We start from the raw sequence: 25,702 nt of genomic DNA on the forward strand, positions 1-25,702 counted from the left end.
AGTTCAGAGTAGAACTGAAAGTTAGAACTGATAGTTAAAGGAGTATTACTACGGTGAGAGGTCAGAGTAGAACTGACAGTTCGAGGAGTATTACTACGGTGAGAGGTCAGAGGTTAGAGTAGAACTGACAGTTCGATGAGTATTACTACGGTGAGAGTTCAGAGTAGAACTGACAGTTCGATGAGTATTACTACGGTGAGAGGTCAGAGTAGAACTGACAGTTCGAGTAGTATTAGTACGGTGTGAGGTCAGAGAACAACTGACAGATCGAGGAGTATTACTAGGGTGAGAGGTTAGAGTAGAACTGACAGTTCGATGAGTATTACTACGGTGAGAGGTCAGAGTAGAACTGACAGTTCGAGGAGTATTACTACGGTGAGAGTTCAGAGTAGAACTGACAGTTCGAGTATTACTACGGTGAGAGGTCAGAGTAGAACTGACAGTTCGAGGAGTATTACTACGGTGAGAGGTCGGACGTCAGAGGTTAGAGTAGAACTGACAGTTCGAGGAGTATTACTACGGTGAGAGGTCAGAGTAGAACTGACAGTTCGAGTAGTACTACGGTGAGAGGTCAGACGTCAGAGGTTAGAGTAGAACTGACAGTTCGATGAGTATTACTACGGTGAGAGGTCAGAGTAGAACTGACAGTTCGAGGAGTATTACTACGGTGAGAGGTCAGAGTAGAACTGACAGTTCGAGGAGTATTACTACGGTGAGAGGTCAGAGTAGAACTGACAGTCTGAGGAGTATTACTACGGTGAGAGGTCAGAGTAGAACTGACAGTTCGAGGAGTATTACTACGGTGAGAGGTCAGAGTAGAACTGACAGTTCGAGGAGTATTACTACGGTGAGAGTTCAGAGTAGAACTGACAGTTCGAGGAGTATTACTACGGTGAGAGGTCAGAGGTTAGAGTAGAACTGACAGTTCGATGAGTATTACTACGGTGAGAGTTCAGAGTAGAACTGACAGTTCGATGAGTATTACTACGGTGAGAGTTCAGAGTAGAACTGACAGTTCGAGGAGTATTACTACTGACTGTTCGAGGAGTATTACTACGGTGAGAGGTCAGAGTAGAACTGACAGTTCGAGGAGTATTACTACGGTGAGAGGTGAGAGGTTAGAGTAGAACTGACAGTTCGATGAGTATTACTACGGTGAGAGGTCAGAGTAGAACTGACAGTTCGAGGAGTATTACTACGGTGAGAGTTCAGAGACGGTGAGAGGTCAGAGTAGAACTGAGTAGTATTGACAGTTCGAGGAGTATTACTACGGTGAGAGTTCAGAGTAGAACTGACAGTTCGAGGAGTATTACTACGGTGAGAGGTCAGAGTAGAACTGACAGTTCGAGGAGTATTAGTACGGTGAGAGGTCAGAGTAGAACTGACAGTTCGATGAGTATTACTACGGTGAGAGGTCAGAGTAGAACTGACAGTTCGAGGAGTATTACTACGGTGAGAGGTCAGAGTAGAACTGACAGTTCGAGGAGTATTACTACGGTGAGAGGTCAGAGTAGAACTGACAGTTCGAGGAGTATTACTACGGTGAGAGTTCAGAGTAGAACTGACAGTTCGAGGAGTATTACTACGGTGAGAGGTCAGAGTAGAACTGACAGTTCGAGGAGTATTACTACGGTGAGAGGTCAGAGTAGAACTGACAGTTCGAGGAGTATTACTACGGTGAGAGGTCAGAAGTCAGAGGTTAGAGTAGAACAGTTCGAGAGACAGGAGTGAGAGTTAGAGTAGAACTGACAGTTGAGAGAGTTCAGAGTAGAACTGACAGTTCGAGGAGTATTACTACGGTGAGAGTTCAGAGTAGAACTGACAGTTCGAGGAGTATTACTACGGTGAGAGTTCAGAGTAGAACTGACAGTTCGAGGAGTATTACTACGGTGAGAGGTCAGAGTAGAACTGACAGTTCGAGGAGTATTACTACGGTGAGAGGTCAGAAGTCAGAGGTTAGAGTAGAACTGACAGTTCGATGAGTATTACTACGGTGAGAGGTCAGAGTAGAACTGACAGTTCGAGGAGTATTACTACGGTGAGAGTTCAGAGTAGAACTGACAGTTCGAGGAGTATTACTACGGTGAGAGTTCAGAGTAGAACTGACAGTTCGAGGAGTATTACTACGGTGAGAGGTCAGAAGTCAGAGGTTAGAGTAGAACTGACAGTTCGAGGAGTATTACTACGGTGAGTGGTCAGAGTATATATATTTCTAGAACTTAAGTATTTATGCTTACTATTTTTGTAATAAAAACACATCAACACATATGGGATAGTACAATATTTAATGACCTGTTATAAATATACATAAACTGTATATAGATATGATTTTGTTTTACAATGATTCATCACACGATATGGCATTTTGTTAATAATCAATATACTTTATATTGAGAAAAAGAGAAAAAAAGAAATAAAATCAATGAGATTTTACATAGCAATTATTTTGGAGAAATACTTTATATTGAAATGCATGCTTTGTAAATTACCATAAAGTTAAAAGGTTTAATTAACAGTGAATCAATGGACGAATAATATAACCAGCAAAGCTGGCTTTCTATGATCACTTCAAAGATAAAACGTTTGAATCAGTAAGGTGTTACAGACAGACAGACAGACAGACAGACAGACATGTTTCTCCTGTTTCATAACAACCACTACCTCGAGGCCAATCATGTTATGAAAGGCATCACAATGACAATGTGATGAGATCCGCGGATTTAATCCTTCTGCTGCATCTGTCCAATCAAAACTTGTCCAGTCATCATGAGATTATTGACATCATGGTAACAAATTCTGAAAACCGATGTCACAAATAGATTAGCAATCTCATCATCCAACCAGTCAAATAGTTAGTCGAGATAAAATAAAACCAATCGTGTTAATTAACCGTAACTTCGAGAACTTGTCAAAAGGCAGTAGTAACATGTGTACAGAGAATGCTGACAAATTTATGTTCCATATAAGGGAATGAGAGTGTTAATTTGTCTACCCAACATATCCTTGTATGTGCCATACAAAGTAATGAGTGTGTTATGTTAACTACCCAACATATCCCTGTATGTACCATACAAAGTAATGAGTGTGTTATGTTGTCTACCCAACATATCCCTGTATGTACCATACAAAGTAATGAGTGTGTTATGTTAACTACCCAACATATCCCTGTATGTACCATACAAAGTAATGAGTGTGTTATGTTGTCTACCCAACATATCCCTGTATGTACCATTCAAAGTAATGAGTGTGTTATGTTAACTGCCCAACATATCCCTGTATGTACCATACAAAGTAATGAGTGTGTTATGTTGTCTACCCAACATATACCTGTATGTACCATACAAAGTAATGAGTGTGTTATGTTGTCTACCAAATATATCCTTGTATGTGCCATACAAAGTAATGAGTGTGTTATGTTAACTACCCAACATATCCCTGTATGTACCATACAAAGTAATGAGTGTGTTATGTTAACTACCCAACATATCCCTGTATGTATCATACAAAGTAATGAGTGTGTTATGTTAACTACCCAACATATCCCTGTATGTACCATACAAAGTAATGAGTGTGTTATGTTAACTACCCAAAATATCCCTGTATGTACCATACAAAGTAATGAGTGTGTTATGTTGTCTACCCAACATATCCCTGTATGTACCATACAAAGTAATGAGTGTGTTATGTTGTCTACCAAATATATCCTTGTATGTGCCATACAAAGTAATGAGTGTGTTATGTTAACTACCCAACATATCCCTGTATGTACCATACAAAGTAATGAGTGTGTTATGTTAACTACCCAACATATCCCTGTATGTACCATTCAAAGTAATGAGTGTGTTATGTTAACTACCCAACATATCCCTGTATGTACCATACAAAGTAATGAGTGTGTTATGTTAACTACCCAAAATATCCCTGTATGTACCATACAAAGTAATGAGTGTGTTATGTTGTCTACCCAACATATCCCTGTATGTACCATACAAAGTAATGAGTGTGTTATGTTGTCTACCAAATATATCCTTGTATGTGCCATACAAAGTAATGAGTGTGTTATGTTAACTACCCAACATATCCCTGTATGTACCATACAAAGTAATGAGTGTGTTATGTTAACTACCCAACATATCCCTGTATGTATCATACAAAGTAATGAGTGTGTTATGTTAACTACCCAACATATCCCTGTATGTACCATACAAAGTAATGAGTGTGTTATGTTAACTACCCAAAATATCCCTGTATGTACCATACAAAGTAATGAGTGTGTTATGTTGTCTACCCAACATATCCCTGTATGTACCATACAAAGTAATGAGTGTGTTATGTTGTCTACCAAATATATCCTTGTATGTGCCATACAAAGTAATGAGTGTGTTATGTTAACTACCCAACATATCCCTGTATGTACCATACAAAGTAATGAGTGTGTTATGTTAACTACCCAACATATCCCTGTATGTATCATACAAAGTAATGAGTGGGTTATGTTAACTACCCAACATATCCCTGTATGTACCATACAAAGTAATGAGTGTGTTATGTTAACTACCCAAAATATCCCTGTATGTACCATACAAAGTAATGAGTGTGTTATGTTGTCTACCCAACATATCCCTGTATGTACCATACAAAGTAATGAGTGTGTTATGTTGTCTACCAAATATATCCTTGTATGTGCCATACAAAGTAATGAGTGTGTTATGTTAACTACCCAACATATCCCTGTATGTACCATACAAAGTAATGAGTGTGTTATGTTAACTACCCAACATATCCCTGTATGTATCATACAAAGTAATGAGTGTGTTATGTTAACTACCCAACATATCCCTGTATGTACCATACAAAGTAATGAGTGTGTTATGTTAACTACCCAACATATCCCTGTATGTACCATACAAAGTAATGAGTGTGTTATGTTAACTACCCAACTTATCCTTCTATTTACCATACAAAGTCATGCGTGTATTTTGAAGACTACCCAACATAACCTTGTATGTACCATACAAGGGAATGCGTGTGTTTTGTAGACTATCACTACTTGCCCATAATATTGCTTTTAAGATGATTTATACCGTTTTGATGACCAATAAATCCAGTAACATCTATATGTAAAACAATGCAACGGTAAAGAATTGTTTTTATCGTAACTTCGCTATCTCCATCATCGATTATCTGTGACCATCATTTCAGTGTGAGAATGAGGCGTTATCTTTATAAGTGTATACTAGACACACAGAATCTCTCATCAGTCATTAACTGGCTGGTATAAGTGATAATATCAGGTAGTTACACGTGTTACAATGTGTTACACTACGATACACAATAGATGGTCACATTTTTGTTACATTAGATGAGATATTTTTATCAAGTTTACGCGACCAGTCCAGTGTGTTATCTCTGATTCTAGAACCGAGTCAACACGTCCATTCCGTGTTTAATCTACCCATACTCAATCAGTGTTCACAATTTACTTTGCCATGGTGCTATAACGACAGACATTTACGGTCATAAACACTGCACATTTGATGATGAAAAGTCACTGAAGCAGAATACAAAATATGTAACCTTGACAAACTTTGGCAAATGGGAGACTACTGCCTGTAGTATCACAGCATAGGGGCGACCCATAGTTATTTGACAATAGCATAATATATATTATCCTCGCGCTGTTTGGTAAGGGGAGACTACTGCCTGTAGTATCACAGCATAGGGGCGACCCATAGTTATTTGACAATAGCATAATATATATTATCCTCGCGCTGTTTGGTAAGGGGAGTTGCCTGTAGTATCACAGCATAGGGGCGACCCATAGTTATTTGACAATAGCATAATATATATTATCCTCGCGCTGTTTGGTAAGGGGAGACTACTGCCTGTAGTATCACAGCATAGGGGCGACCCATAGTTATTTGACAATAGCATAATATATATTATCCTCGCGCTGTTTGGTAAGGGGAGACTACTGCCTGTAGTATCACAGCATAGGGGCGACCCATAGTTATTTGACAATAGCATAATATATATTATCCTCGCGCTGTTTGGTAAGGGGAGACTACTGCCTGTAGTATCACAGCATAGGGGCGACCCATAGTTATTTGACAATAGCATAATATATATTATCCTCGCGCTGTTTGGTAAGGGGAGACTACTGCCTGTAGTTTCAAAGCTTAGGGGCGAAACATAGTTATTTGACAATAGCATAATATATATTATCCTCGCGCTGTTTTGTAAGGGGAAACCACTGCCTGTAGTTTCACAGTTTAGGGGCGAAACATAGCTATTTGACAATAGCATAATATATATTATCCTCGCGCTGTTTGGTAAGGGGAGACTACTGCCTGTAGTTTCACAGCTTAGGGGCGAAACATAGCTATTTTACAATAGGATAGGGTGACCTATAGCTATTTGACAAATGGGCAATACATATCTATACTCGTCGTGTTGGTAAGAAACCACGAATACGAGTATCTTATCATAGGAAAAAAAACATGGATTTCCTAGGTTTGGTTCACTTGTGGTAGCTTGAAAAAAAAAGAAGAAAATGTGTGATTTCCCTCGTGCTGGTGAAGTTAAGGAATAGTTTAAATGTTAATCAGTGATACTGTGGTATAAACTACGTGATACTCTGGTATAAAATAAGTGATAGTCTGGTATAAACCATGTGATACTCTGGTATAAAATAAGTGATAGTCTGGTATATTCTATTAGGAAGTTGAAAGTCTAGGTTGAATACAGTACGACAAAATACATGAAAAGGAAAACAAAACACATACAGACTGATAAATAGTCTGACTGACAGAAATAGACATAGACACGTGATCACGTAACCGGACCGTAATATATACATATCGTAAGTTTGGTTACATCTACCCAATATAATCATATAATCATGGGTTTATCTATGGATTCCATAATAACTACTATGTCATATGGACAAGAGTTAACTATACACAATAATTTACTCAAGACTTTACCCAAGACTTTGCCCAAGGTTTTACCCCGGACTTTACCCAAGACTTTACCCAAAGTTTTACCCAAGACTTTGTCCAAGGCTTTACTCAAGGTTTTACCCAAGACTTTACCCAAGACTTTACCCAAAGTTTTACCCAAGACTTTGTCCAAGGCTTTACTCAAGGCTATACCCAAAGTTTTACCCAAGGCTTTAAACAAGGCTATACCCAAGGCTTTACCCAAGACTTTACCCAAGGCTTTACTCAAGGCTTTAAACAAGGCTATACCCAAAGTTTTACCCAAGGCTTTAAACAAGGCTATATCCAAGGCTTTACCCAAGACTTTACCCAAGACTTTGCCCAAGGCTTTACTCAAGGCTATACCCAAAGTTTTACCCAAGGCTTTAAACAAGGCTATATCCAAGGCTTTACCCAAGACTTTACCCAAGACTTTGCCCAAGGCTTTACTCAAGGCTATACCCAAAGTTTTACCCAATGCTTTAAACAAGGCTATACCCAAGGCTTTACCCAAGACTTTACCCAAGACTTAGCCCAAGGCTTTACTCAAAGCTATACCCAAAGTTTTACCCAAGGCTTTAAACAAGGCTATACCCAAGGCTTTACCCAAGACTTTACCCAAGGCTTTACTCAAGGCATTAAACAAGGCTATTATCAACAAAATGTTTTAAGTGGAAATCACTGCTATAACGTCTGACACACATACATGTAACTCTTCATGAACTTATATTCCTTGGATTTAATTGGCAGCTAGACGACTTTCTTCTCATCGTAGTGTGTTTACCCCGGTAGTGGTATATTTTTCCATGACCAGGGTAACAGTGATGCATGCATGTTGTTGTAACCTTTTTAAATCTTTTTTCGCTATAGCATTGCCATGCCATTGATATTAGTATGTTAATTAATTAATAATGATATACGTTCTAAAAATGTGCAATATGGTGATGGGGTCCGTTCTAGAAACTTTACCATTAAGTACAATACCGTGGGTAAAAATGAACAGAATTGTTAGAAAAAAAATTACAGTACGTCAATGCATTATAAAAAAAAGAACACATGTACAGTGCGGAAAACGGGTAAAAGAAAACAGCTCAGAATACATGACGAGAGTGGTGAAGGGCACAAGAAAACAACTCAGAATACATGACGAGTGCGGTAAAAGGGCACAAGATAACAACTCAGAATAAATGACGAGTGCGGTAAAGGGAGACAAGTAAAAACTCAGAATAAATGACGAGTGCGGTAAAGGGAGACAAGTAAAAACTCATAATAAATGACGAGTGCGGTAAACGGGCACAAGATAACAACTCAGAAGACATGACGAGTGCGGTAAAAGGGCACAAGATAACAACTCAGAATAAATGACGAGTGCGGTAAAGGGAGACAAGTAAAAACTCAGAATTAATGACGAGTGCGGTAAACGGGCACAAGATAACAACTCAGAAGACATGACGAGTGCGGTAAAAGGGCACAAGATAACAACTCAGAAGACATGACGAGTGCGGTAAACGGGCACAAGATAACAACTCAGAAGACATGACGAGTGCGGTAAAAGGGCACAAGAAAACAACTCAGAATACATGACGAGTGCGGTAAATGGGTACAACAGAACGCCTCAGAGTATATGAAGAGTGCGGTAAATGGGTACAACAGAACGCCTCAGAGTACATGAAGAGTGCGGTAAAGGGAGACAAGTAAAAACTCAGAATAAATGAAGAGTGCGGTAAAAGGGCACAAGATAACAACTCAGAATACATGACGAGTGCGGTAAACGGGTACAAGAAAACAACTCAGAACACATGACGAGTGCGGTAAACGGATACAACAGAAAAACTCATAGTACAGGAATAGTGTTGTAAAGGGTTAGAAGAGAACAAAACACCCTAGAGCACATGTACAGTGCGGAAAACGGGTACTAGAGATCAACTCGGAATACATGACGAGTGCGGTAAAGGGGCACAAAAAACAACTCAGAATTCATAAGAGTGTGGAAATGGATGACAAGAGATCAACTCGGAATACATGAAGAGTGCGGTAATTTGATACATCTCAGTAGGTATACTTGTGTAAGAGATGTGGTAAGTGAAGTTAAATATCATTTGAACAGATGAATTCGATGTTACCCTGTTGCTTTTGTTTTACTGTTTATTTTAAAGACTATACAATAAGTACGATAGAAACTGACTTTGTAGGGTATAGATAAGCCATTTCGACAATATAACTTTGTTGAACAGTGCCATGATTGTTTATACAACATGATTTGGCTGAGTGGAAACATTTATTGGACAAGTAAAGTGTAATATAAAACGAATTTTTCTTTAAATGAAGCACGTGCAGCTATTATACAAGCACCATTAGATTTCAGTGACTACAGTATATAGATTACCTATACAAGTGAGTCTTACAATCATCTACAAAAATACCTCCAACAAAATACTCGATATAACAATTCTTTGTATTTACAGTGCTATCATTTTGGTTACACATAAATATATACATTTTGATTTAGGAAAGATTGACATAAATCCACATGTAAAATGGTGTGAAAAAGTATCAAATGTAAATAAATAAGTTCGACAGTATAAAAATGGAGTCAACATGCGTTTCTTATCTCATCCATCAACAATACCATCACATGTATCTATAAATATCAGCTATCTATTGTAGAGTAACCAACCTTTGTCTCCATAGCAACTACTACCAACCGTTTACAAGGTAACCACTTTCACTACATCTATACTGTGGCCAAATATACAGTCACTATTGATATCGTCTCCATGACAACCACCCATTGTTACATGGTGACCACTAAATCTATATATATATTGTGGCCACGGATACTTTTCGTCTTACTTTTCAGTACCATCATATCCTCTGCATGGGCATCGACTAGTCAACTAACGTTTTACGTTGTAACCATCATCGAATCACACCGTGACGTCAGGGCCTCTTACTCAAACTATATATGACGTCAGTGCCTCTTACTCAAACTATATATAAAATATGTTGATAATCGTAAGTTCGAATTGCACAATGTTCTGAAAGACAGATCCCTCAATCCTTTAGTTATCACAAAAAGTATGTGTCGACACACCCAAAGGATGTCTTACACCTTCGACATGGCAGAGAACTATAAACACATTACCCGAAGTAACATATCTTAGCATGTCCAGTTGCTGAAGAGCTTAACTACGGAGTGTTACACTGTAGTGTGTTCTACAGTTGTATGGTACCGCCTTCACTTTATCTGGGTAAGTAATTCAGTGGTATAGCCCATAAAATCTGAAAATAAAGCAGCACCGTGTCAAAGCTGTCAAGACAACAGTAGAAAGAGGAAATGATATTAGACGTTATGTCGTTATTAGTTTCAATTTTAGAATTAGAAAGTTTCAAATCACACGCATCCATGGTAAGACATTAGTATCGATTACAAAGTTGCGATATAAACCCCATGCAGTGAGATTTTAGATAACTCTTTGTTAGTTTAGGAGTTCATTGTTATTATATTAGACATAATAACGGAGCTACTATTTAAGAAACAGATAACAAGAATAAGTACGTGATACCTTCGTAATTCACCATCCCGTCACCATCTAAGTCTGCCTCCTTGATCATCTCGTCAACCTCTTCATCTGTCAGCTTTTCTCCTAGATTTGTCATCACGTGGCGAAGTTCCGCAGCACTGATGTAGCCATTTCCGTCTTTATCGAACACTCGGAAGGCTTCCCGAAGGTCTTCCTCGCTGTCTGTCTCCTTCATCTTCCTCGCCATCATATGTAGGAATTCCTCAAAGTCTATGGTGCCGTTACCTACAGATGACCACAAAAATGACTCTGAGGACAAGCTCCGACACTCTGTGTGTAGTTCTACTGATATATAATCATATAATCTGTACACTGTCTAGCGGCAATACATCCAATATTTCAAAAAAGTGACTGTGCTTAAAAGTAGTGACAGATATAAACAATTATTATTACCCTAAAATTGATAGATAAACACCTTACGACATGTAAACCCTAAAACACCGGAAATGGAGTCAATACTTGACATTGTTATTGATCTTGAATAAAGACAGTGGTTTCCCTCTAAATACAAACGTTCTTAAGACTGCATCGACATCACAAAAATAACTTATTCAGTTAACTAATTGAGAGAACCAACAATTAAAAACCTTAAGTGTCAACAAGACAGTACATTTTCCGTAATTCATATACATTTTAAATTCAAGATAGGAAAACAATACACGCATAGCAAAAACATAAACAGATTAAATAGCAGACAGTGTTTATGCAGCAGATTGTTGGGTTATTTGTACTTGTGTGATTTCTCGTTGTTTTTTGTCTCCATCTATCCTGTATATATACATCTGTGATGTATGTTAGTGTTTACTCTTTTCCCGCTTCTCATTCAGAAAACATTCAAGTTCTAAAATTTATTTGTGAGAGATGATGAACTCTTGATAAATAATTTTCGTAAAAATACATCATGTTTTGATCCAATCTTTTTTTTCATCAAAGCATTAACAATTTATTTACTCTTATAATAAAAAATAGATTGTAACTGATCATCCTCGCACGTATGTGCTACTAAATCCTTGAGGTCATGATGGTATCCAGTTATTGAGTATTCATACTGTTTTGACATGTTAGTAAATAAATGCAAACAGTAGCCTTTAATCATAGCAGCTGTTAGCTAGCATTAAGATGTTTCCATGTGTAATCAGCACTAGGCTGGCCATGTATACTACCACACCTCACACACCATAACAACCGAGTCAATAACACACAGCTACAAAACATCGTTATTTGGCTAATTGTGTTGTCCTCAATGCTTAATTTGCTGATACCATTATTCGAGGCATCTCTTTCAGAAAAAAAATCTTCCAAAATTCACCAAACCGAGCAGCAGTTAAAGCTACTTACTTACCTACCCCATAAACACTTACCTAGCCCACAGCAGTTGGTCTGTATTGGTCCGTAAAACGCTAACTCTTTTAACCAAAACATAACAGGGAATATAACTGAACATCGCCTAGAACTAACTCTACTGTTAGCATCACAATGTACTCACTCCACTGCTAGCATCACAATGTACTGACTCTATTACTAGCATCGCAATATACTCACTCTACTGCTACCATCACAATGTACTCACTCCACTGCTAACATCACGATGTACTCACTCTACTGCTACCATCACAATGTACTCACTCTACTGCTACCATCACAATGTACTCACTCTACTGCTACCATCACAATGTACTCACTCTACTGCTAACATCACAATGTACTCACTCTACTGCTAGCATCACAATGTACTCACTCTACTGCTACCATCACAATGTCCTCACTCTACTGCTACCATCACAATATACTCACTCTACTGCTACCATCACAATGTACTCACTCTACTGCTACCATCACAATGTACTCACTCTACTGCTACCATCACAATGTACTCACTCTACTGCTAGCATCAAAATGTACTCATTCTATTACTAGATATCGTCCTGTTTAGGATAGGCGCAATAGCAGCTGTCTACCAGTATATATAATGTTTCTTTTTCTGTTTGCCTTTATCAACATATGTAATATTCAAGTGTGCTGTCCATCAAAGCATACTTTCCCGTAATTAAGACGTTGACGTCATAAAAATTAACACTGTCTACAGATTCTTAACTTTAAGTTATTTTCAAAATTTCTTGTTTGATCCATTACGCAAAATGTACGGATTATGTGTGTTGCCTTGTTCATTATCGTCATCTCGTCAGTCATCTCAGACTTCTGTCTGAACGGTTCGTTAGACAGTAAAAGTTCAGAATGAACATATTGACATACGTTTGTGAGAACGTCGTTCAAATTGAAAAACGAAATAGTTGAATTTTAGTTGAATTTGATGTTGTGAATAAATAAAAGAAAATGACGAAAACGATTCTAAATACTCCCCTCTGATGTTATCTTCAAATGTTTTGTTTCAATATATTGATTTCTTGATGTGACATTTGATATATAAACATCTTCAAATGTTTTGTTTCAATATATTGATTTCTTGGTGTGACATTTGATATATAAACATCTTCAAATGTTTTGTTTCAGTATATTGATTTCTTGGTGTGACATTTGATATATAAACGAACATTTACTACATTCTGATTTTGTTCAGGTAAAAAAAAACAAAGCGTGTAATAAGTATGTGTATCTATCATATCATTTTAAAACATATTGATCAATACCCACCACGCTTACACCTGAATCAGGTGGAAAGACAAATCCACGCCCAACAACAACGCCCTGGTTCTCGACTGTCCAAAAAATACGACTTATATGTTAAGACATTGATCACGTCTTCTCTTTAAAAGTTTCAGATGAAATTTTGTTCATAACTTCTGAAAAATTAGCCTTAGAAATACTGTATATGGGGAAATATTTCGCGGTTTGTCCCGCTTTGACCTAGTTAACCTATGAAATTTCGGGAATATCTGTGAACTGGTGTCCATGTATACAGACATAACAGATCTGAGATTTTCATTCACTGTAGAATGTTCTCTGCGAAATCGAATTCTCCGCGAATATCACCAACTTTATGGTATTGTCCCTAGTGTACATTATGTCTTAAAACTACTACCTAGGGATAGTACAGTAACAATGTTACTTATCTCTGACCGCTCCACTGTAAATGTCCTTGTTGTACTGGAAATCTCACTTCCTTTAGACCGACGGTCCACTGTACAATCTTACTTATCTACAGTGATCCTTTCGACTCCACTGTACTTCAGGAAGTTGTATCTAGAGACCGAGTATCCACTGTACAATGTTAGTTAAATCAGAGACCGATCGCTTCCGGTCTGTACAATGTTACTTATCTGGTGGACCGATTCCACATGTACAATGTTACTTATCTTAACAATATCCACTGTACAATGTTACTATCTGGACTGTATTCCACTGTATGTCAATACTTATATTCTAATGTTACTTGTACAATGTTACTGGTATCTCAATGTCTCACTTATGTTACTCAGTAGATGTTATTCCTGTACAATGTTACTTATTTATAATGTTACTTATATACAATGTCACTTATGTATAATGTTACTTATTTATAATGTTACTTATATACAATGTCACTTATGTATAATGTTACTTATTACAATGACCGATTCCATGTACAATGTTAGTTATCTCAATGTTACTTATGTATAATGTTACTTATGTACAATGTTACTTAGTTATCTCAGAGACTTATTCCATGTACAATGTTACTTATATTATCTCATGTACAATGTTACTTATGTACAATGTACAATGTTATGTTACTCAGAGACCGATTCCATGTACAATGTTACTTATTACAGAGATGTTACTTCCATGTACAATGTTATGTTACTGACCGATTCCACTGTACAATGTTACTTATCTCAGAGACCGATTCCATTGTACAATGTTACTTATCTCAGAGACCGATTCCTCAGTACAATGTTAGTTATCTCAGAGACCGATTCCATTGTACAATGTTACTTATCTCAGAGACCGATTCCATTGTACAATGTTACTTATCTCAACCGACTCCATGTACAATGTTACTTATCTCACAACCGTTATTGTACAATGTTACTTATCTATAATGTTCCATGTACAATGTTACTTATCTTACAATGTTCCACTGTACAATGTTACTTATCTCAGAGACTTATGTATAATTCCATGTACAATGTTACTTATCTACAACGTTACTTATGTATAATGTTTCTTATTTTCAATGTTACTTATGTACAATGTTACTTATGTACAATGTTACTTATGTACATTGCAGTAACAATGATCAAATTGTACTGTTATTGGTGTTCAGGTAGCGCATGTAAAATAAAACTTCACCAGAAATTCATTTTTTTTTTCAAAATTAATTTCCGTATCAATGTTTTCTATTCAACCAGACACCCGAAGTTTAACAAACTCTTAATAAATTTCGTGATCATCATTTTACCCTAGAGGTTTCATGATTCACCCTAGAGGTAGTCAACAATCTACCTTGCTTAGGTGTCCCAATTGACCCAAAACTTGTTTCAATTTGTTGGACGTTCACGTTTCCTTGACAGAAGACAGACAATAGATCGAGTATACACAATATCAAATATAATAGCGATCCGGACAGACTTACCGTCCGCATCCACCTCATTTATCATGTCTTGGAGCTCGGACTCCGTGGGGTTCTGACCTAGGGATCGCATCACCGTTCCTAGTTCACTTGTTGTAATAGTTCCGTCGCCATCCTTGTCAAACAACGTAAACGCTTCCTTGAATTCTGAAATGAAAAAGCGTTATATATATCAACTGATCATGTACGTGAACAATCACGGTTACTGACATGCATGTAAGAGTTCATTGTTCTACCAAATAAGGTAGGATCGCGTGCCTAATTATCTCCCATAAATCCGTATTAATACTCCGCGCATAAATATCATTAATCGCTTGAAAAGCCCTTTCAGATTTTGCGTTACAGACGCTGTTGATGAGTACAGGAAAGCTTAGCAATCACTTTCGTCACATTAATACTTTTCCGGCGAAATATCTAATTAAATCATGCAACAAAATCGTTACCAACGGAACAGTCACGTGATAACCTTTCTGTTCCGAAGTATGCATTAAAATGCGCGGTATCATGGACTACAGGTATGTTAAATGTATTTTAAACCCTTCTAAATGCGCCTCATACTGTGTTGTATTATGACCTTTGTAAGTGCACTTCTAGACGCCTCATACCGTGTGATATCATGACCTCTGTAAGCGCACTTCTAGACACGCCTCATACTACGTGATATCATGGCCTCTGTTAGTGAACTTCTAGACACGCCTCATACTACGTGATATCATGGCCTCTGTTAGTGAACTTCTAGACACGCCTCATAATACGTGATATCATGACCTCTGTTAGTGCACTTCTAGACACGGCTCATACTACGTGGCATTATGACCTATGATAGTGCACTTCTAGACGTCTCATACCGCGTGGTATTATAACCCTGTGTTAATGCACTTCTAGACGCCTCATACTGCGTGGTATTATGACCTCTGTAAGTGCACTTCTAGACGCCTCATACTGTGTGATAGTATGACCTTTGTAAGTGTACTACTAGACACGCCTCACACTGTGATATTATGACCTATGTAAGTGTACTACTAGACACGCCTCACACTGTGTGATATTATGACCTATGTAAGTGTACCACTAGACACGCCTCATACTGTGTGATATTATGACATATGATAGTGCACTTCTAGACGCCTCATAATGTGTGATATTATGACCTATATAAGTGCACTTCTAGACGCCTCATACTGTGTGATATTATAACCTCTGTAAGTGCACTTCTAGACGCCTCATAATGTGTGATATTATGACCTATGATAGTGCACTTCTAGACGCCTCATACTGTGTGATATTATGACCTATGTAAGTGTCCTTCTAGACGCCTAATACTGTGTGATATTATGACATATGATAGTGCACTTCTAGACGCCTCATACTGTGTGATATCATGACCTATGTAAGTGTCCTTCTAGACGCCTCATACTGTGTGATATTATGACCTATGTAAGTGTCCTTCTAGACACACTACAGCTGCCCAATGTACAGTGTGATGATTCGTTCGACAGGAGCGAAACTGTTTATTTTTGTTAAAATATCAGGATGAATCCTGTAATAATATTTACTTGTATCGTGACCTGTATGTTATGACCTGATACATAACATACATGTAGATATCATCAGTTTACTCACGTATTTAACAACATTGTTCCAATCTCGGGTACTCAAACCCCGAAACTACTGACATATTGACTAAACACCAAAATTGTTTCTATCTCGGGTACTCAAGCCGAAACACCTGACATATTGACTAAACACCAAAATTGTTCCTATCTCGGGTACTCAAATCCGAAACACATGCCGATCTGTTTTATAACGCAATTTTTGCTTCATTTTAGTGTTTTTTTGTGTTTTGATACTTTCTTAAGAAGTGAGCTATTTTTTTTTACCTTATAGATATCATACGTGTTGGTATGATTGTTTTCTACGTATGATAGAAGTATATATAGATACGTTATTGTGACTATTATAAAGCATGACCCTTTCTTTCGCATTAATATAAGCAAAGTACTTGTCAATATGACCTTTCCACGTATGACAGAATATGAATCCAGTGTCAGGTACCCATACCCCGAACCCTATGATATATAGACTAAATGATCTACAACTGGTATGTAGAGACACTATGTGTTTACTAATGAGTCCAGTATGTAACACATAATGATCATAACAATTCACGTGCTGTGTCTAACGACGTTGGTTATGATAAGGTATGGTATGTATGGTAACACATGGCCGATGTGCTCGGGGGCGGATCACACGTGCTGTACAATTGACCCGATGTGTGTACGATAACTTTCTTAAGTGTGTAGTATCACCCAAGTACATAACGTCGCCAGAACACTGACGTTTGTCGGTGAGACGATACCCGGACATGGGAGGAGTCACGGAGACGGAAAACCTGTCAATCACTTATAAGACACGTCTCCAGAACACTGACGTTTGTCGGTGAGACGATACCTGGACACGGGAGGAGTCACGGAGAGGGAAAACCTGTCACTCACGTTTTAACGTAAACAGATTATTGATAACTGTGTGTCATGTTATTATATTATACATAGGAAACCCTGTCAATGCAGGGCCACAATCTATCATTCTTACGCTGGAACCTGTCTCTACCAATACAGGTTCCTTATCAAGTATCGGCAGTAGTATACTACAGAAATCATCGGATTTGAAAAACACCACTGTCACGTTTTATATTATGTAACCTCTTTCAGCCCCGCCCCTCTTAGACTCTATCCTCTATGAAGATAACATGTATTTGGTTCTGACATATCTGGGTCAATATTTTGTAAATATTTGCGATACGACCTCACGAGTCTCTGTCTCTTGGTCCTTTAACGTAATTCATATCCAAAATATGCAATCGACCTTTTCTTTCTCGTAAGTTTAAATGTGATTTATCAGCAAAGGCAATTAAATTTAATCTTGCTGAAAATCATGAATTCCTCAACCTGGTCCCTCTCTTCAAGTAAAAATCTGATATCTTTGTACAACGTACAATTTCGATGAAGCACCTTCATACACTTCATGAAAAGGTTTTGATTTTGCGTTTGTGCGTGCCTTAAGATTTTTTTTCAACCTGCCAATATGACCCCTTTTCGCCGTATTCATGGGATCTCTAGTGGGTGAGTATCATATAAATGACAATTCTTGCTCACTGCTAGCCATTAAATGTTCCTGATGAAGTTGAGACTGAAAACTGTTTACGGACGAACGACAGAAAACGGACGCAGTACAACTACTGGAAAAAGTTCACGTGACACTTTGTTTAAGCTGTGACACTTCTTGTCAGGTGTAACACTTTGTGTCAAGTGACATCAAAGAAGTAGGAACAGCATCGATGTGTCGATAGGACTGATTCCGACATAAAACTCAGGACAACTAGTGACACAAGAAAGATATATAAAGCAATCTAGTCTACTTAAAGGACGACGTTCGTATCTGTAGCTCTAGACTTTGTCCAAAATATATCAAGTTCAAGTTGTCAAAATAAGAATAGGAGAGAAAAAACATAATATCAGTGCCGAATATATCGAAACTAAACATACTGCATTATTCCCAACGTTTAATTAGCAGTACTCTCCATGTGTCACAGAAATCGACGTTGTCCGACCCTGATTCCAGTTCACTCTGCCACGATTCCTTCTCCGACAAGAAATGTGTGAATGTTGTATCACCTGACAAGAGATTTAGTGGGAAACACAGGAGCTTCATCATGATGAGGTGTTGAACAGTTCCTACTGACTGTGGAACAACAACACTCTCTGTTTATCAGTCAGCGTCATCGAACGTTTTAACGGAGAACTGATAGCTAAAATTAGCCTTTTTGTGTGCTGCATGTGTTAACGGAGAACTGATTAATATAATTATCATTTGTGTGCTGTATGTGTTAACGGAGAACTGATTAATATAATTATCATTTGTGTGCTGTATGTGTTAACGGAGAACTGATTAATATAATTATCATTTGTGTGCTGCATGTGTTAACGGAGAACTGATTGGTACAATTATCATTTGTGTGCTGCATGCTCCTCAAGTATCCGAATACCTCCAAATCATCCCGAGGGAAACGTAAATGCTTGAAGCAGCACACGTGGCCGACTAAGACACCAGTAGCCGAAACAAGTGATGTCATAGCTCTAGGCTTCAATTTCCCGGAGGATCGTGTGATCAGTATGATGAGATAGTAGTTTGTTTAAAAGTAATGTAATGTTGTCTTCATAAATCCACCACATGTCTTCATACTGGACTTTCACCCTACAGATCATACCTCCACAATAAGTCTCCATACTGGACGTTCACCCTACAGATCATACCTCCACCACAAGTCTCCAAACTGGACTTTCACCCTACAGATCATACCTCCACCACAAGTCTCCATACTGGACTTTCACCCTACAGATCATACCTCCACCACAAGTCTCCATAATGGACTTTCACCCTACAGATCATACCTCCACCACAAGTCTCCATACTGGACTTTCACCCTACAGATCATACCTCCACCACAAGTCTCCATACTGGACTTTCACCCTACAGATCATACCTCCACCACAAGTCTCCATACTGGACTTTCACCCTACAGATCATACCTCCACCACAAGTCTCCATACTGGACTTTCACCCTACAGATCATACCTCCACCACAAGTCTTCATACTGGACTTTTACCCTACAGATCATACCTCCACCACAAGTCTCCATACTGGACTTTCACCCTACAGATCATACCTCCACCACAAGTCTCCATACTGGACGTTCACCCTACAGATCATACCTCCACCACAAGTCTCCATACTGGACTTTCACCCTACAGATCATACCTCCACCACAAGTCTCCATACTGGACGTTCACCCTACAGATCATACCTCCACCACAAGTCTCCATACTGGACATTCACCCTACAGATCATACCTCCACCACAAGTCTCCATACTGGACTTTCACCCTACAGATCATACCTCCACCACAAGTCTCCATACTGGACTTTCACCCTACAGATCATACCTCCACCACAAGTCTCCATACTGGACGTTCACCCTACAGATCATACCTCCACCACAAGTCTCCATACTGGACGTTCACCCTACAGATCATACCTCCACCACAAGTCTCCATACTGGACGTTCACCCTACAGATCATACCTCCACCACAAGTCTCCATACTGGACTTTCACCCTACAGATCATACCTCCACCACAAGTCTCCATACTGGACGTTCACCCTACAGATCATACCTCCACCACAAGTCTCCAAACTGGACTTTCACCCTACAGATCATACCTCCACCACAAGTCTCCATACTGGACTTTCACCCTACAGATCATACCTCCACCACAAGTCTCCATACTGGACTTTCACACTACAGATAATAAATTTACTACGACTTTCTCAAAATAACAACCCAGTATGTTACTGGTGATGAGAGCATCCCTTTTATATACTAGAGAACGGACCGAAGTACATATAAGGCGTTTTTTGTTTCTTGATTTTTTTTTTTCAAAATACTTACATTATGAAACAGACTGTCTAGTGTTTCAATGTCGTGTATAGATAAGTGAATGATATATCGATAATGGTTATGGTATGTACCCGCCCGAACTCGATAGCTTTTGTTTACCTAAAATTTCGACTTCAACGCGTTAGAGATGAACATCTTATAGTCTTTAACTAAGTTGGGTTTTTTTTTTAATAACTCTGCTGTGAATCTTTTTGTTCTATTTCGTAAGAACCCGTCTTCCTTACCCACGTTTTAGACATGTCGGTGCTGATTTGATAAGGAGGAATTGTTTCAAAGTTCAATGATACTATCGACAGCTGACAGGTTTACAAATACCGTTAGTATGCCAGATGGCATCGTTGTTTTCTTTAGAAAACGTGACATTAATTACTAAGATTTACCCAGATTTACCTGTCTGATGTCGCTGATCACACAAAAGTCGCTTATTAGGAATATCCTCTTACGAAGGCTTGCTGTTCAGAATCTTTCTTACAACGCCAATTAATGAGACCATACACGCCCGGTTTTCTTATATCTATGGTTTCAATCCTTAAGTGGCCTATATGTGTCTGTTTTCTTACCTTCGCTTACAGGTTAACACACACAAGAGGAAGACATCAAATGTAAACGTGCTTTATTTCCCGTTTCTGGTAATGAAATCAAGACTGCCTCGGAAGTGGCAAGTAATTTTTAATCGTCACTTCAATTATCATTCTCACTACCCGTCTGTCTTCTCCGGAGATTGAGGATGCATGGAATATGCACAGATAATGCTTGGTCAGTGTGAAAAAACAAAAGACTGTATTTTGGCAAGGGTAAAGAAAGACAGAAGTGGCAGGTTTATCCTGCAACATATATCTGAGACTATCGCAACTTCAACAGCTTGGGTGAAAATTGAGTTCACGTGACGTTGAATGAGCTTAATTAAGCTATATGGTGTACACCCAACCAATTGCTAAGAGCCGAGTTCCTTTAGTAAATTTAATCAATAGAATAAACAGAATCGTTTATCTTGATATATGGTTATTTAAAGTTAAGCAATGCAAAAACTCAGAAAAATTAACATAGAGCTGAAATACAGTTGTTTCTATGTCGAAATATAACAAAAGATAGCGGTGATTGCAGAGTGGACAGGTATACCTGAATATGACACATAACTAATAATTGATGACTACCTGTATCTGTCTTTAGCTTTTCGGACAAATCATCGAATACTTTGCGTTTATCGGACCGCGGTCACTTACACATGAAACCATGTACACTTCAAGCCCACTTTACTCTTTACACATGAAGACTAACAATCCAAGCACACTTTACACGCGAAACCTAACAATCCCTGCAACTTAATACTTGAAGCCTATCAATCCAATCACACTTTACACATGAAGACTAACAACCCCAGCACACTTTACACGTGAAGACTAACAACCCCAGCACACTTTACACGCGAAACCTAACAATCCCTGGAACTTAACACTCGAAGCCTATCAATCCAATCACACTTTACACGTGAAGCCTAACAACCCCAGCACACTTTACACGTGATGCCTCACAACCCCAGCACACTTTACACGTGATGCCTAACAATCCCAGCACACTTTACACGTGATGCCTAACAATCCAAGCACACTTTACACCCGAAACCTAACAATCCCTGCAACTTAACACTCGAAGCCTATCAATCCAATCATACTTTACACGTGAAGCCTAACAACCCCAGCACACTTTACACGTGATGCCTCACAACCCCAGCACACTTTACACGTGATGCCTAACAATCCCAGCACACTTTACACGTGATGCCTAATAATCCCAGCACACTTTACACGTGAAGCCTAACAACCCCAGCACACTTTACACGTGATGCCTAACAACCCCAGCACACTTTACACGTGAAGCCTAACGCTAACTCCCAGCACACTTTACACGTGAAGCCTAACAACCCCAGCACACTTTACACGTGAAGCCTAACAACCCCAGCACACTTTACACGTGATGCCTAACAATCCCAGCACACTTTACACGTGAAGCCTAAAGCTAACTCCCAGCACACTTTACACGTGATGCCTAACAATCGCAGCACACTTTACACCTGAAGCCTAACAACCCCAGCAAACTTTACACGTGATGCCGAACAACCCCAGCACACTTTAAACGTGAAGCATAACAACCCCAGCACACTTTACACGTGATTCCTAACAATCCCAGCACACTTTACACGTGATGCCGAACAACCCCAGCACACTTTAAACGTGAAGCCTAACAACCCCAGCACACTTTACACGTGATGCCGAACAACCCCAGCACACTTTAAACGTGAAGCCTAACAACCCCAGCACACTTTACACGTGATTCCTAACAATCCCAGCACACTTTACACGTGATGCCGAACAACCCCAGCACACTTTAAACGTGAAGCCTAACAACCCCAGCACACTTTACACGTGATGCCTAATAATCCCAGCACACTTTACACGTGAAGCCTAACAACCCCAGCACACTTTACACGTGATGCCTAACAATCCCAGCACACTTTACACATGAAGCCTAACAACCCCAGCACACTTTACACGTGATGCCTAACAATCCAATCACACTTTACACGTGATGCCTAACAACCTCAGCACACTTTACACGTGAAGCCTAACGTTTACTACCAGCACACTTTACACGTGAAGCCTAACGTTTACTACCAGCACACTTTACACCTGAAGCCTAACGTTTACTTCCAGCACACTTTACACCTGAAGCCTAACGTTTACTTCCAGCACACTTTACACCTGAAGCCTAACGCTAACTCCCAGCACACTTTACACCTGAAGCCAAATTTACTCCCAGCACACTTTACACATGGAGTCTAACGTTTACTTCCAGCACACTTTACACGTGAAGCCTAACGCTAACTCCCAGCACACTTTACACCTGAAGCCTAACGTTTACTCCCAGCACACTTTACACGTGAAGTCTAACGCTTACTCCCAGCACAATTTACACGTGAAGTCTAACGCTTACTCCAAGCATAGTACAACTCACCTGCTACCTGCTCATCCGTCAGTATCACTTGCTCTGGGTTCTGTAACAATAAAGTTCAATTACTGACCCATAAAAATTTAGATGTTAGGATACATCTCGTTCGAAAGCAATGGTATAGTTCTAGTATCGAAAAAACAGGTTTCCTATTGTGAATGATTGACTTATGTGTGTATCATTACTGGTACATCCTCATTCGTAATGCACCAAAGATTTCTCATAAGATGTAACGAAAGCTGCACAAATAGTTACATGATTATTATCACAAAAGTATAGACATTGCATGATAATTAATAATATTCACTGCTATTCTGTAGACATCAATAGAAGGTATGGGACTATTATAGTGTAACCCTGGTCAAATACGAGCCAAAATATACCGCTCGGATAGAGAGATCTCTTTTTAGCTCGTTCGGTATAGTGTCAGACTAGTAAGACAGAGGTTCCGAGTTCAAATCCTAGCAGAAAAATTGAAATTAAGGTAATAACCTTAAAAGAGGTCCGATACGTGACGAAGAATGATGTACCATTCACACATCTTTTGGAGAATATTTGCAGGCACGTGACGAATGATGAATCATTCGCACATCTTTAGGGGACTATTTAGCAGTCACGTGACGAATGAGGAACCATTCACACATCTTTAGGAAACTATTTAGCAGGCACGTGACGAATGATGTACCATTCACACATCTTTAGGAGACTATTTAGCAGGCACGTGACGAATGATGTACCATTCACACATCTTTAGGGGACTATTTAGCAGGCATGTGACGAATGATGAACCATTCACACATGTTTTTCGGACTATTTAGCAGGCACGTGACGAATGATGAACCATTCACACATGTTTAGGGAACTATTTAGCAGGCACGTGACGAATGATGAACCATTCACACATGTTTAGGGAACTATCTAGCAGGCACGTGACGAATGATGAACCATTCACACATCTTTAGGGGACTATTTAGCAAGCACGTGACGAATTTTCTATTTGTTTGTAGCCTCCCAATAGCGCACATTTGCTGTACATTTAATTGGTAATTCTATCTTTAGTCGTTTACAAGAAGAGCTTGATGATGACGGAGAATTACAATTATTCTCTCTTCGACTCATTTTTCATGAGCTTGCGCGCCTCCCGGAATCTGTTTATGGTGTAAGGTGTTTCCTATTTCCTGCTCGCGATAGCAAGGCCGTGGACACTTCCCGGATCGTACATTAGTAGAGTGTAGTTCTGCTGAAGTGCTGTTTCTAAGATAAACTATATTAATTGCTGTCAACATGGTATTTAGTGTTATATGATTAAATAGGTTTTGATACCTTGATGTAGTTGTTACATTGATATACTTATTGTGTTGTTTTGAGGGTTCTAATTGTACAATAAGGCGGACAGGTTTCCTAACTGTACACGAAGGCGGACAGGTTTCCTAACTGTACACGAAGGCGGACAGGTTTCCTAACTGTACACGAAGGCGGACAGGTTTCCTAACTGTACACGAAGGCGGACAGGTTTCCTAACTGTACACGAAGGAGGACAGGTTTCCTAACTGTACACGAAGGCGGACAGGTTTCCTAACTGTACACGAAGGCGGACAGGTTTCCTAACTGTACACGAAGGCGGACAGGTTTCCTAACTGTACACGAAGGAGGACAGGTTTCCTAACTGTACACGAAGGCGGACAGGTTTCCTAACTGTACACGAAGGCGGACAGGTTTCCTAACTGTACACGAAGGAGGACAGGTTTCCTAACTGTACACGAAGGCGGACAGGTTTCCTAACTGTACACGAAGGCGGACAGGTTTCCTAACTGTACACGAAGGCGGACAGGTTTCTAAATGCATTAAGGAATACAGATTTCTAATTGTACACTAAAACAGAAATGTTAATAGCTGTATAATCAGGCAAACAGGTTTGTATCTGTATAGTAAAACAAACAGGTTTCAAACAGTACAATAAGGCCGACAGGTTTGAATCTGTATAGTAAAACCAACAGGCTTCTAACAGTACAATAAGGTCGACAGGTTTGTATCTGTATAGTAAA

The 25,702-nt window shown here is 39.0% G+C and overlaps 1 protein-coding gene across 4 annotated transcripts in view; it reads right to left on the minus strand.

The window, feature by feature from the left end:
* Positions 1 to 2,270: 2,270 nt before the first annotated feature.
* The window catches only part of LOC132551893 (calmodulin-A-like), a 28,257-nt gene continuing 4,825 nt past the window's right edge, over positions 2,271 to 25,702 (minus strand). The window contains exons 2-6 of one of the 4 annotated variants that reach the window (XR_009554305.1): positions 23,664 to 23,703; positions 15,138 to 15,281; positions 10,547 to 10,789; positions 10,126 to 10,262; positions 2,271 to 2,796 (exon numbers count right to left, since the gene is read on the minus strand). Coding sequence is in view for 2 of the 4 variants with exons in the window: in XM_060216038.1 (XP_060072021.1) it covers positions 10,219 to 10,262; positions 10,547 to 10,789; positions 15,138 to 15,281; positions 23,664 to 23,703 (471 nt within the window). In the remaining 2 variants the exon portion in view is untranslated. Of the gene's footprint in view, positions 2,797 to 5,796; positions 10,263 to 10,546; positions 10,790 to 15,137; positions 15,282 to 23,663; positions 23,704 to 25,702 lie in introns of those variants that run through there. The other 3 variants (XR_009554304.1, XM_060216039.1, XM_060216038.1) reach the window with 3 other exon arrangements.

This window comes from Ylistrum balloti, unplaced genomic scaffold (assembly GCF_031769215.1).
Source record: "Ylistrum balloti isolate Yb309-2 unplaced genomic scaffold, AGI_CSIRO_Ybal_v1 Utg370226, whole genome shotgun sequence".
Lineage (NCBI taxonomy): Eukaryota > Metazoa > Mollusca > Bivalvia > Pectinida > Pectinidae > Ylistrum > Ylistrum balloti.